Below are 14,382 nucleotides of genomic sequence, written 5' to 3' on the forward strand. Positions count from 1 at the left end.
AGCCCTAATACTGAACATAGCAATACTAATTTTATGTAAAGTTTCTAACTAATGCAGAGTGCAATAAAAATGTCATGGAGATTAATGGTTCATGGAATTTTCTAATGCCAGATAATGCTTTATCTTCCAAAGTCGGCTCCAAGATAGATTCAGACTGGTGTTTTCCAGGTGATAGTATTTTTGTCCATTTCTGCTGCCCACAAAAAGAGCTTTCATTCTCTTGCTGTGACACAGGTACGACATCAAGGACGACTACACCCTGCGCATTAAGAAAGCCATGAGCACGGATGAGGGGACCTACACCTGCATCGCCGAGAACCGGGTGGGGAAAGTGGAAGCCTCTGCCACTCTCACTGTGCGAGGTGAGTGCTCCCACAGGGCCAGGGCCTGTGTCCTACAGGGATAATTGCTTCCTGGTGAGATGGGCCACCTCCTGCCCTGCCATTGTTTGAGCTCCACGCTCCCTTGGCAGTGGTGGCCGCCACACTGATTTGCAGCGCAGGTGGAATCCTGGCCCTGTTGATATCTCATGTGAAATTTTAATTGATTTCAGTGGGATAGGATCCCCCTGCAGTTAAAAGTCCTGTCCCAATGTGTTTTTATTGAAGAGCAGATGCATATATGCATAAGCAAGCGCTACATAACCGTGGGCATAGACATTAATATGTGAGCCATCAGTTCAGGCTATTAGTCACGTTTCTTTCTCTAAGTATAGGGAGTGGAGTAACTATATTTATTAATGACAAACATAATACAGATAGTATTATTATGGGATTAGCTCTGCCATAATTAAGCTCTCTACCACTACCCTTTATCCAAAAAATAAACCATAGCCAAAGGAAAGAGAAAATCCTAATTAAATTTTGTAAGTATTGCAAGGTAAAGACTAATTATTCTCTCCTAAAGTGTTTGTGGTCTTCAATTTCCACTCAGTTTATGCTGCTCTTTGATTTGGTGAGGAGGTTTTAAGGCTAGTGGAATAATGAGTTGACAAAATACCTTTCGTGACAGTAGATACAGACGTGCTAAAGATTATGGGGAGAGAAAAAGTTTGTAAGCTAATATTTCTATTTGAGTAAATAGAATATAATAGTTATTACTTCATTCCAAAAGATAAGCAGCAATTTGGCACAATGGATATCATGCAGACACTATTTCACAGTTTAGTGGTGCATGCTGACAGTTTTCAGTAGAGCTGTGAAAGGTTAATAAAAATATTTTTAGCTTTATCTGTCCTCCTCTTTTCATACACATTAAATCAAACGTTCAAAGTCTCAATGGATTGCTTTATTAGAACTGGGGTCAACTGACCCAAGAGGCCAGCTTCCATTTCCATCCATTTAATGCATGGACACAGTTCAGTTTAATTTGCTGAATTCAAAGGAAAAAAAAAAAAAAGCCAATGAGTGGCTTTGTAGGGGGAGAGATGTTAGTATGTAACAAAGAAAAGAGAGCGTTGAGATAATCTGTTGAGATATTATCTCAGTGTTCACTCTAGACTGCAAGTGATAATATGGCTCTTCCCATTTTAAGTTGAAGAAACAGGTGTGTAAGAGATTGCTCTTCTCTTTTGCAATATGGGAAAATCAGTCACCACTGCCAACTCCCAGAAAACAGTCTCACTCTGTTCCTTTGTCACAGACAGGATCAGAGTGTCCAGTAATTCTGGTAACCAATTCCCTGGCCTTTAAACATTCCTAGAACTGTGTCCACAGTGTACATTACTGGAGCAAGCCTTTAGGATTTGCCACCCTGACTTGAAATGTAAACAATAGCTAGAACCCAGAAAAAAAATCCTTTGAAATTACTGGAGCTTGAACCCAATGAAATGAAAGGGAAAAAAACTCAAGGAAATGTGTAATTTAATCGATTTTCCCCCAGTGAAAGCATGTTTTCATTATCTTGTGTATTTTTCCCCTGGGTTTGTCATTTTCAGTCAAATACATAATGTTTATTCAATACAAAGGGAGCCATGATATTAGAAACATACTATGTATTCAGGATATGACAGAAAATTAAAAACCCAGAAATTTGTTGGAGAAAGCTATTACTCTGAATTTTGTGAAAACAGAGGACAGGGAAATGTCCCATTGACTTTAAAGGGATGATGAACAATGGACTTCTTAATTAGAGAAAGCCTTAATTCTGAATTCTTACTTACCAGTGTTGTCTGACACTGGTTTTACTGTGTCATGTAAAGGAGCAAAACACTTAGTATTTCAGAATTTACCTTGAGCGTGTCTTGGACCTTGCAGATGTCAAATAGTTCCGTCTGCACACCTGACAACTACCAGGTAATCCTTAACTCCCTCATTCACAGCTCCGTCTTAAACCAGAGGATGGGGATGAAGTCAGGAAAGTTGCATTACACTGACACAAACAACAGCAGAATCTGAGTTCTGTGAACCAGACTCCATCTTCTCTCTTGGAAAGATGCATATCACTCTTACACCTCATCTTTCTGCAGAAAAAAGTAATATGTCCATAATACTGGAAGCCAAAAAGTGTTTTGATAGACGATGGGTGAGAATGGTAGCAGACTGCACACAGTTAAATGAAATGGGGACAGAGTCATGGAAAGGTTGAAAGCTAAGAAGGCCCTTGCAAGCTGTATTACCTCTGAATTTGCATGTCTGACATTTGACCCTAGCCTGCACATAAACACGCAGGGCTGGTAATCTTCTTAAAATTTAAAAAAAAAAAAAAAAAATTAAAAAAAATTGTGCAGTTGCTCAGAAATGTGTAATTATTGCTGCTGATAAAATAAGGGAAGCTTTGCCTGCACAGATGCAACCTGGAGTCAATTTTATGTCCAGATTTTCAGCTCTTCTGAAAGAGATATCTATATTTTATTAGCAGAGGGACTGACAGCTCTCTTCCCCAGCACAAGTATAATGAAGGGCTGTTGCTATAACCAAGAAATCACTTGTTGCAGCTGCAACTTTCAATCTCTATATCAGCCTGAAACAGTATTAACCTGTCAATCATTTAACAGCAATTTTTTAGGAAGTAGAAGTTACCTAAGCAGTAATTTGGGAGGTTTTGGGTTGAAGTCCCTGTGGCCATTTCAGCCCATTTGTTCTATTTTCATCAGCACTGTCAGCGATGAAAAAGCACTGTGCTGTAAGCTTTGATGCCCATTATTGAATAAGAAAAACTGTCCTGGGCTTTCTCTAGCCCTTACTGCTGTACTGACTGGTCATGTTTGAAATTCAGTTGGTATTTGACTCAGAAAGCAAATGCCTTGCATGACATTAGGCAGTGTGAGGCTTAAATTGATGTATTCATTGGGATCTAAAAGTTTGTGCTAATGCAATGCAATTTTTCTTTTATCAGGCATTAACAATGATACTTGATGATGGCATGCGAAGATAATAAAAATGTTTCTCAGAGAATGGTTCCAGTCAGCTTGTTCAAGTAAATGGGATGATAGTGTCACATGACTAAACAATATCTGCAGTGAACATTTGACTTAGGCTGCCATTTGAGGGGTTAGCAGTCATGGTAGTATCCATAATGGAAAGTAACATTACACGTCATGCATTCTGACAGATATTCTTTTCTTTTTTTAATTTCCTTTTTATGTTCTCACTACACCATTGTAATGTCAACAGCTCGCCCCGTTGGTAAGTAACCATCCTTCTATCCATTTTAGCATGGCTTCATGCAATGCTTCATCTTTTCATTTGCAACAGCATTTCACTGGCTGGAATAAGCAGCCAGAGCTTAATAGTTGTATCTGTCTAACACCAGGCAAGTGGTTTTGTCTGACAAAGTGCTATTTCCAAACATTGTGTTCCCTACTGTGTCATGTGCAGGCACATTTGCCAAATCACCAACAAGTACTGATCAGTGAAACGGGGTGGGTGTGCCAATACCAAGCCACAATCGCTCATTTAGATGTTTTTATAGGTCTGGTTTGGGGCCCGGTGTAAAAGCCACTGAAATCAACAGAAAGGGTTATGTTGATTTTGGTGAGCTTCTCCCAGGCCCTAAACAATCAGCTCATCCTGCTTTTTCTGCACAGCAGTAAAAGCACAGGCTTTGCATGTCCTGTCTTTCTTGTATTGTTCTAAGAGTTCTGAAATGAAGAAGTCCTGAAATTAAAGAGGGGATGGAGTAGATTTCTGTGCTTGCTGAGGAAGTTCATCACTGATTTCTGCCCTTGGGTCATCTTGGAGTGCAGTTTGGAGTGCGCTGTATAGGATGCAGACTGTTTTTAGCAACCTCTAGGTTTTTAATTCTCACACTGAAAATGTTATTATCTCCTGTGTCTTTGAAATTCTGTAAATGCATAAAGATCTTACTGGGGATAATGGAAAATTTGCAACTGTCAGAAGCTGAAATTCACTTCTGGTGTTCAGAAATATCCCGAAGTACGATTCAATTTTCTTTCATGAATATTTACTCTGTGCCTACATGGGTTTTGTTTAATGAGCTGTTTTGCTCCTCTGATATTTGTAGTTTGTATTAAAATGTATCTTTTAGAATAATAATATGGTTACTCTGATTTTTTTTGGATTAGTGTAAAACATCAGTACTCGTGTGGAGGTTGATGAGGGGTTTGGTCTCTACTTACATAGTCAAAACATTCGTTAGATATGTGTTTGACTGAAGTTTGTGAGTTTGAATTCGTCTCAGCTCTTCACTGTTCTAAGTTTGGAGGAAGAAAGACTGGAGTAATTTAAAGATAAAATCCAGGTTAGGCCTCTATTTCCAGAACTAGGGTGATCCCATCTTATTATCTTGCTTGAACTAACATCCATGGAACCAAGCCAAATACCTCCACAGTCACAGCATGGCTTATCCACACCTTGGAGAATTCCCTGTGCAGAATAGATATTTGCTCTTCTCCATTTGGGATTTTGATAGCAAGCTTTAAACCCAAATCACTACTGTATTGTTTTGGCATTAGGCTAGTTCTCAAGTAATTCATTCCCAAGAGCTGCAGAAGTGTAAAACTGCAGTAAACTCAGGAGAAATTTTTCCTTTGCTTAAAAAATGGGGTGTGAATTTAGTGTGCTTCTTCATTCACTAAGAAATGACACAAGATTAAAAGTATTTTGCTTGTAGACTTTGCTGACTCTTAAAAGACAGGCAAGGGAAAAAGTAAGTGGAGACTGTTTCAAGCTCTGTGGAAACTACATAAAATAAATGACTGGAGATTCACAAGAAAATGATAGGTTTCAGCAGTGTTGATAGTGTCTCATTTCACAGCACCGATTCTTTTTTAAGATTTTTCAGGCCATTGAGTCATCCCTGATTCCATCTTCAAAGCTTATATAGCAGATATTGGTCTCAAGTTGCTTTATGTCCAGGTGTATGATTGTGTGATCATGCAGTGGTCATTTCCACATATTCCCTGCCTAGGCAATTTTATTTTGTTGAAACAAAGAAATTTATTCTTCTACCGAATTTATCCAGGAAACTGAAATTAGAATGGTTCATCTTGAAATAATTACTGTATGGGCATATGGTCTTTATCAAATTATTTTTTAGTCATAGTATTTGTGGCTTGTAAAAGGATTCTTGAGTAAATAAGTCTAACCCTGAAGGTGTTTGACATAGAAATCCCATAGAAGTGTATGTGAGGATTGCTGTATATAAGCAGCTCAGAGTCAGCACTTTTATCTAATCATGTACCTGTAGAGAGACAGTGATAGAATGTACCTGTACTGGCTTTTTTTTGCTTAAGTACTGAAATGAAACTAATTTCTGCAGTTCATAGCTCTATTTCATTCAAGACTAGGCAAAGAAGGTGGCTACCCATCCTGTTTTTTTTAAAAAAATTAGTCTGGTAAGACAAACCAAAGGAATTTCCCTCTCGACCAAGTAGTCTTCTGTTAAAATTGTCATTTAACAAGACCTGTGAGTCAAATCTTGTCGCTTTTTTTTTGTTGTTGTTCAGGAAGTTAACTGGAATGCAGAGCAAAAATTTGTCTCCTTACCTAAAGGAACCTAAAGAAAACACTACTTCATGTAGCTCACAGCTTTCTAGGAGGATGACATTTTAACAGAAGTATATTTGTGTATTTATGTATATGTTAAAGTGCAGGGAAGCACTTAGAGGTTTATATTCTTTCATGACACCAGAGAATTATCTAGGTACTTCTATCCTCCATCACTGTCTCCAGTTCAAAGCAGGCGTATTTTGTCTTTATTAGGTTTTAAACAAGACAAAACAATTTTTTTTTCCAATTAAGAATAGAGAAATACGTTTTTAATGGTTCAGATTTGTATATCTTGTTGCAAACAGAATAATTTTCATTTTCTACCCAATTTTTGCCTGTTTCAAATACTTGTACTCTGTTAGGTGTGATATTTTTATTTTAATTTCAGTTTGAGTGGAAAAATCAGGAGTGGGATTACCAATGACTGTTTTGGGTTCAAGGACTTGTTAACAAATGGTTCAGACTATACAGATAAAATGAGGTATGGTGCTGCCCAAGGTGGGTGGCAGCTGGTGAATTTTAAAGCTCTGTGCCAGATTACTCATCATGTTTGAATTTGCTGCTAGGAATAAATGTGTTGCCTGTTTCTAAAATAGATTATTTATAACCTTTTGAAAAGATTTCTGGCAGGATTTACAGCATATGGGTTTAGGAAACAAGATATTTGTCCCTATTTAGACCATTCCTATAGTTATTTCACCCATTAGATAGATTTTCCAGGTGAGAAAGTTAGGATTTTCTCATTTTTGCATTCTGCTGTATTTCTTATGGCAGTTGGGCAGGAGCATAGCTGCTGAAAGAGGCACAGTATTTGGGAAGAGCCCAAAAGTTTCAGTAACACTGACCTTCTTTTCAAAGGCAGTTGCTGTACTGCTTTGAGATGGAGGACCTTCCAATGGAAGGATCTGTGGAAGATCTGTCTGATGTCCCAGACATGGTACTACTCAGCTTGTAAATTAATTTCAGCTAAGCCCGAGTGAAAATACAGTTCTTTGCACGTCAGTTGCTCTGCAGTAAGTCAGGTTTGCTTAGGTTTTGTCAAGTTCTGTGGCTCATCTTCCCAAAAAGCAAATACCCAGATAGTTTTTCCACCAGGATAGAAGTGAAGTATTTGAACTTAGCTAAGGGACTAAAGGGAGACCAAGTAAAGAAACTGAACTTTCCTGTCGTGATGGTGAAGAGACAGACAGCTAAGACACCTGTCATGAATTTTCCAAATTTCCTATTAATTAAATTCAGCCTGTTGGCATTTAAGTGCAATATGACTGTATGATGCATTTCAATCTGCACTGGGAAGTTTTCATGACATAAATCAGCCTGGCATGACTTAATGGTCTGTTAAGAGTGGTGCAGCATGAAAAAAAAATAGAAAGGGCTGTATTTTATAGAAAGTTGTATTAGGTTTTGTGATATTGCTCAGATGGTTCAGATTGGTAAGTGAGAAAGAATTATCTTTATTCTTTTTCGTTCTGACTCTTTCAGGAAAAGTCTGTATACAACGAATGCTTTTATTTTTATTGCATTCATGAACATATTACCTTCACCTGAGACACTGAGGATTTATGAAATATCAGTAATGTGGATTGGTGTGTGATGGGAGAGATGAGATCATTCTTAGTGCTGTGTTGCCATCTTTCAGTGGCAGAAATCTCAAATTTATATCAAAATATGCAGTCTTGCTTGTCCAGTACCACTTACAGAAATTTTCAGGAGAGGGTAAGGACAGCAGCGGACATTGAGCTTTTTGGGCTTGTTAAATGAAAGAGTGAGACACCATTATTTTTTAAAAAGTCAGAAATTCTTCAGATTTAAAGATAAAAGGTTGCTTTGAAATTAAATTCAGATTGCTTTGTATACCAGTAAGAGATTAAAATTTGGAGCTGGCTTGTTACAATTTTTTGTAGCCTATGAATGCCACTCTAAAAATCTTCAAGTCCTTAGCATACCTACTTTTCCTATCAAGTTCAATCGCTGAAGTACAGGATGTGATCAAGAGTCCCATTATTTTAATTTTTTTTTTTAATTGCTGAGCTCTAGCTTGGGGAAGTTTTAAGAAGTTCAATGCATAACTTTTATTTTTTAACTTTCAAAGTTTTTCAAAGCATGCTCAGGTCAGTGGGAATTGTTTTCCTGTTTCATTGGCTTCTGAGTTCTGAGTATATCCATGTCTTTGAAGATTAGTGTATCTCATATTAGTGTTGATGTGTTGCTCTCCCCAAGCTTTTCCCCTCCTTTCAGTAAAAGGAGTAATTGGTTCCCTTTCGTTCAAGAGGAATGTGGAAATCAATACATTAATCTATTCACTTTTCCCTCTACTTTCTTTGCTCTGTTGCTGCCAGCCAATTTACAGCTCAGATGTGATCTCAGTGTTACTCAGCAGCAAAACTACTGTGTGCCATATTCCTTGAATGTTAAATTGTCATTCAGAATAAATAGTCATTTTTCTTCCTCTCTCCTTTTCCTCTCTTCATTTAACAATGTCCTAAATTGAGCAGAGCCTCTCCTCTCAGCCTTATTTATTCTCAAGGGTAAACAAACCAGGAATTTGTCACCTTTCTCGCTGTAGCCTGTGAGCCTATGCAGACTCTTTGCCCTTCTCATCATCTCCTTAGCTCTTCTCTAAGCATGTGAATTCATGTCTTTTTGTAGGAGGTAACCAGGTTACACTCATTATTTTGATGAAATCCTACTGTATCAGAAAGGGCTTTTCCTTTTTAAACATATTGCCAGCAAACCATCCTGCCGTCTCCCCTGAAAAAAGGAATCAAGGCATATTGCTTTTTTTTTTTTGGTGACATAATTTTTTTTGTTTGTTAAACTCACAGGAGGTAGGAGTGGCACAAGCCATCTACTGAGGGTACAGCACATAAGGATCCAGGCTAAAGGGTTAAGGTTTTAGGAGGGCATATCTTTCTTATGTGAATAGCAAAAGGTATATCCTGAATCTCAGGCACTTCTGAAAAACCAAAAAATTACAAAGCATTGGCTAAAGTAGAGAAAGTCCTGAGTAATGGAAGCTATTGGGCAGACAGAATCAGTGCTCCTTTTCTTTATATCAAAACTAAATGAAGAACTTGCTAGACCCAACAGCATCTGTTAAGTTTGGGAGCTGCTTAAAAGAGATGTTTGGACAAGGTATTACAAAATAGAGATGTATGACTAAAGGAGAACAGGCTACAGTCACTGGGATGAAATTAAGACTGATATTTAAACTAAATATTTAAATGCATTGTAAAACAAAGAGGAGGAAGAGCCCAGGAAAAGTGCTGCTGCTGAAGTCAGAGCACTGGAAAATGAGATGAGGGAGTGGAAAGTAGATGCCTTTCTTTTTGGCTATGTAGGAGGCAGACTTTTTTTTTTTTTTTTTTTTTTTTTTTTTTTTTTTTTTTTTTTTTTTAATAATGTTTTTCAGTGTATTTTTTATTGCCATTAGTCCTAGGGAAGAATGAAGAACAAATCTTTTTTTCCACCCTGCAGATTTATCCCACTTCATTCTTCTGGGTCATCCAGGGATAAAAGAGAGATTCTGTGTGTCAAAATATATAGGGCAGTTAGCAGTTTTTATTTATTGATTCTCTAGGCTTCTTTCACCTCTTGCAAAGAAAGAAAAAATGCTTATGCTTCTGTGCTTTAAGAGGTTCTCTGTTTCAGTGTGTCAGATCAACTGAAGTATAAAAATGTTGTTATATGTGAAATTCAGAACCTGAATTTAAATTGAAAATTAGAACAATTAGTATGAAGGTTTAGCTTTCTCAAATGTTCAAAGTGTGCTCGTCTCACAATGTTGTGTTTACACATGGTTCATCTGAAAACAGCAACAAACCGAAACAAAAGGAGTTTCTCAGTTCCCATGAGACAACAGCAGTGTGAAGGACACTAACAGGAGAACTGGTCCTGGTATTAATTGCCCCTGCTCTCTTCCTCTATCTCTGATTCTTCTTTCTCAGTGTGTCCTTTCATTCAATCTGCCAAAAGTTCTCCCTACTTGTGCCATGTGCTTCTGCTTTTGTGTATTTGACCTGTTGCTGCGGGACATGCAGGAACTAATTTTGAAGCAGTGTCAGTGTTAAAGGTGGTATCCAAGCTATGGATTATCCATGCTTCCCTAGGTTATGGGAAGCTGCTTTCCAGAAGACTCCAAACCAAGCACCTGCTTTACCCCCTCCACACATGTGATTTTAAAATAATGTATTGGGTGTAGTGAAGGGATTCATAAATCACTTGTTATCCCCACAACCTACCCATTCTGCATTTTTGTGGCAGAGCTATTCACCTGAAGAGGAAATCATGAAAGACAGAGAACACTACAAATGGACAAGCAAGAGGACATAGTTTAAAAAAAAAAACCCCAAAACCTAAAAACAACAACAAACAACAAACCAAAACAAAATTCATCTACGAAATGAGATTTATGCATTTGTTTAAAAGGCACTGCACTTATGCAGCCTAGGGAGTAGCAGAGTAAGAGTGTTAACTCATTTTCCAGGTAACTCAATTGTAACTCAAGTGCTAAAAAGTTGATGCCTTCCCTGTGTGTGACACACTTAATCATTAGTGCACACCATAAGATTGAGATGTCTTTTCTGTTTGAAGAGAATTATTATCATTAGCTTCCATTAGTTTATCCTTGATAAGAAAGATCTGATTGAGTAATAGGCCTAAGCCATCATCCTCTCTGTCTTCTGTAATGGCTCCTGTGTCAGAGGCTACAGCCTTGATTTATCATTAGTCACAGCTAATAATGCACTAATAACTTTGTTTCCTAACAACCACATATCGCTTGTGGTACCCATTAAGAAGATCTGAACTTTTGAGGGAAGAACTGCTGAATCAGCCCGTGTTTCTGGAGTTTGAGGCTGCACCTACTTTGTTTTCCTCTGTTTACTCCATCACCAATAGTAGCCTTGCAAAAGATCTTTCAAAATGTCTGGAGTTTTGTATCTGCACTTCTTGGCAGCTCGAGAATGCTAACAAGCATTGTTACAAGGTGTATAAATAGGATCTTACAGTGCTATTTTGTATTTGTATCACAAAATCATCTAGAATTACATTATCTGCCAGGCAAATTTAACCAATGACACAGAAAGGCAGAGGATCTTTTTTTTTTCTTTAAAGAGCTCGTGTACTGCCTTCAATTGTCATCTAAGCTGGTATCAGGAACCAGCAAAGCAATCCTACAGATAAGTAGTTCTATTCTGTAGATGGTGTCAAGGGTTACCTCCCTTTTGAAAATACCTATTACTTTACATGGAGCTCTGCAGGCTTCTCCTGTCCTCTGTGTAAATGTCTTAGAGGCAAGTCTTGATTTGTGCTTGTAAGAGTGGAATTGAGTTTGATCTCTTAAAATATCTCTTAAAATATATGTATCAAAGACAGCTGAGGGTGCCACATGAATATTGTCACTGCAGTAAGGATTTGAGAGGAGCACTGAGATACCAGCTCCAAGTCTTTGCAAAAGATGATTTGGTGGGTATTCCAAAGTCAAAAAGCAGTTTGGGGAAGGCAACGTTACCTTGTCATTCAGCTGACTCTCTCAGCTCTAGACAGAGCTACTGAGTATTGTACCAAGTGTAACCTTGATTGTTCAAATGAAATTATTTGATTGCTGCAGATGCACAATGTAGGTGGAAATCTTAGGTTTCCCTGCTGTCTCTTCCCTGCTGGAAGCATAACTGAGTATTGCAGAATCTTGCTACTTTACCAGCCAGTGTGTTTCTACTTGTTCCTCAGAGCCTTTTCCCCTACTGTTATCTGAATTTTGCTTAGTATATTTCCAAGTCAGCATCTTTCCCCTTGCCCCCTTTGAACCAGTCATAGAAATATATCAATAGATAATAAACAATTCCAGTTTAAAATTAAGCTCTCATCTTTATCACTTTAGCTTGCCTAAGTAATCTCCATGATGAATTTCATGTGCAGTTCACTATCATCTGAAATTAGTTGTAATTAAAGGTTGTCAAATCTGTAATTTAAGCCCTTGAAATTTGTTGCTGTCACTCATTTCCTGTAAGACTTTTTTTTTTTTTTTTTCCTGTGGATTTGATCCAAAGTCCACATAAGTCAATAGGAGAATTTCTACCAGCTTTAGTGAGGTTTGAATAAATTCTCATATTCCCTGGTAGAGTCATATAATTGTTTCAGTTTGAAAAGACCTTTGGAATCTTTTAAGTATTTCCAGGGATAGTGATTCCACCGCCTCGCTGGACAGCCTGCTCCAGTGCCTGACAGTCTTTTTGGTGAAGAAATTTTTCCTAAAACCCAATCTAAACCTCCTCTAGCATGGCTGGAGGCCATTTCCTCTAGACCTATCATTTGTAACTTGGGGGAAGAGACTGAACCCCACCTGGCTACACTCTCCTGTCTGGGAGCTGTGGAGAACAGTAAGATTTCCCCTGAGCCTCCTTTTCTCCTGGCTAAGCACCCCAACTTCCCTCAACTGCTTCTCAACAGACTTGTGCTCCAGACCCTTCCCCAACTCTGTTGCCCTTCTCTGGACACGTTCCAGCACCTCAATGTCCTTCTTGAGGAACCCAAAACTGAACACAGGACTGCAGGTGTGGCCTCAGCAGTGCCCAGCACAGGGGACAATCCCTGCCCTGGTCCTGCTGCCACACCACTGCTGATCCAGGCCAGGTGCCATTGGCCTCCTTGGCCACCTGGGCACTGCTGGCTCATGTTCAGAAACTGTCAACTGGCACTCCCAAGGTGCTTTCCTGCTGGGAAGATTTCCAGCCACTCTTCCCTAAGCCTGTAGCACTGCCAGGGGTTGTTGTGACTCAAGTTCAGGACCCAGCACTTGGCCTTGTTGAACTTCATACAATTTGCCTTAATTCATTCATCCTGTCTGTTGCAGTAGAAATAAAAAAAAAAAACAAAAAAAACTCAACGAAACAAAACCCAAAAAACACCAGACAAACAAACAAACAAACAAACAAACCCCAAAAAAACCCCCTTGCTACAATATCTATATATAATAAAAATCACCAATATAATGTATGGGCCCAAGGGCATCTGGTCTGGGGAAGGTACTGTGAGCAAGTTATGATAATAAATTTCCTGCAGTATCATTGAATTCCATGTCAACTCCAAATCAGAAGATCAGCTGAGAAAACTGTCACTGGAAAATATGTTACTAGTACCTGATATGGGATCAATGTACTTTTTTGCTATGAATTCACATTTTTATGTATTAAACTTCCCCTCCCCTTCTGAATCTTCTGCCACATTTCTTATCAGATGACGAGAGTTCACCTACAAGGGATGAACTCTGTCTCAGTCAAGCTTCTCTCCATCAGCAGCTTTATCGGCTCCTGTTGACTCAGTGTAACCTTTAGTATTCAGCAGCAGTGCTAAGAAGAAATGTATGAAATCCATCTTATCACATTAGAGGTTCTGCTAACTATTAAGATTGGAGTAGACCTGAGAAATCCCTTTGAAATTATGTATAGCTCTCTCTCTCTTTTTTTTTTTTTTTTGGTATTTTTTTTAAAGTTCTTTAACTCTGAAGCAGGGGCTACCTTCGTATACATTTATTAACAGCATAAGAGATCCATTCAGTCATGCATAAACCACCAACATCCTAAAAGAGTGCAACAGAATGCACGACACCCATTTTGACCAACATAACTAATGCTCACTACTGCTCATGCTTTTCTATCTCCATTTTAATTCCTGCAGTCGAATACTGTTCTGTGCTGTAAAAACAGTTCTGAACATGATGTGATTAACCTTAGGGTCCCCCCATCCCCTCATCTCAAAGCCCCCTTGTACATGGCCTGTGCTTTCTATTCATGTTCAACCATCTGATTTCCATATCATCTATTAGCATAACAGAGCTCTAGTCTGACATTGATTGAAGCTAGCGCTTGCTGAATGCAGTATCAAAGCATAATTTGCCAAAAATCAAATCTAATTTACTGTGTACTATTTAAATCTCTCAAGAAAAAAAAAAAAAAAAAAGGAAAATTAGTTTCAATAGGAGTATATTAGGTCTGTAATCTTACTTGTTCTTTTTTTCCCATATTTTTGGCTACTCTGCTAGAATCCAAGCAATATATTTCATTTTAGAGCCACCGTCTTTGACTTTCAGATGTCAGTTAAGCAAGAGGTTTTCCACTCTGCTTCTTCCAATCCACTTTATGTTACATCTGAAATAGTAAAAAATAATAGTCTGGTAGGCATAACACTTGGTTTGCTTGCTGCTTCCTAAGTTTTTTAAACGGATCCTTCTAATGATCCTAATGTTTAGCTTGAATTAAGCATTAAAGTACCACATAACTTTAGCAGCTGAAGCATGTCAAGCCTGCTGTTACTTCTCTTAACTGTATGTTTTCAGAATGTTTTAGAAATTCACCTACTTTGAGAGCAGCAATAATGGCTTGAATAAATTCTGCCCGACGTTCCACTGAAGCTGCGCTTTGAGCAAGTCATG

At 38.3% G+C, this 14,382-nt stretch overlaps 1 protein-coding gene across 1 annotated transcript in view; it reads left to right on the forward strand.

Annotated features, from left to right (window-relative positions):
* LOC136303118 (roundabout homolog 2-like) overlaps positions 1-14,382 on the forward strand; it is a 343,499-nt gene that overhangs the window by 314,823 nt on the left and 14,294 nt on the right. Inside the window, exon 6 of the mRNA XM_066206760.1 lies at positions 235-362. Within this exon, the coding sequence (XP_066062857.1) occupies positions 235-362 (128 nt within the window). The remainder of the gene's footprint in view (positions 1-234; positions 363-14,382) is intronic.

This window comes from Chamaea fasciata, unplaced genomic scaffold, assembly GCF_029207755.1.
Source record: "Chamaea fasciata isolate MVZ Bird 193981 ecotype frontalis unplaced genomic scaffold, bChaFas1.0.hap1 SCAF_2, whole genome shotgun sequence".
NCBI classification, from domain to species: Eukaryota; Metazoa; Chordata; class Aves; order Passeriformes; family Sylviidae; genus Chamaea; species Chamaea fasciata.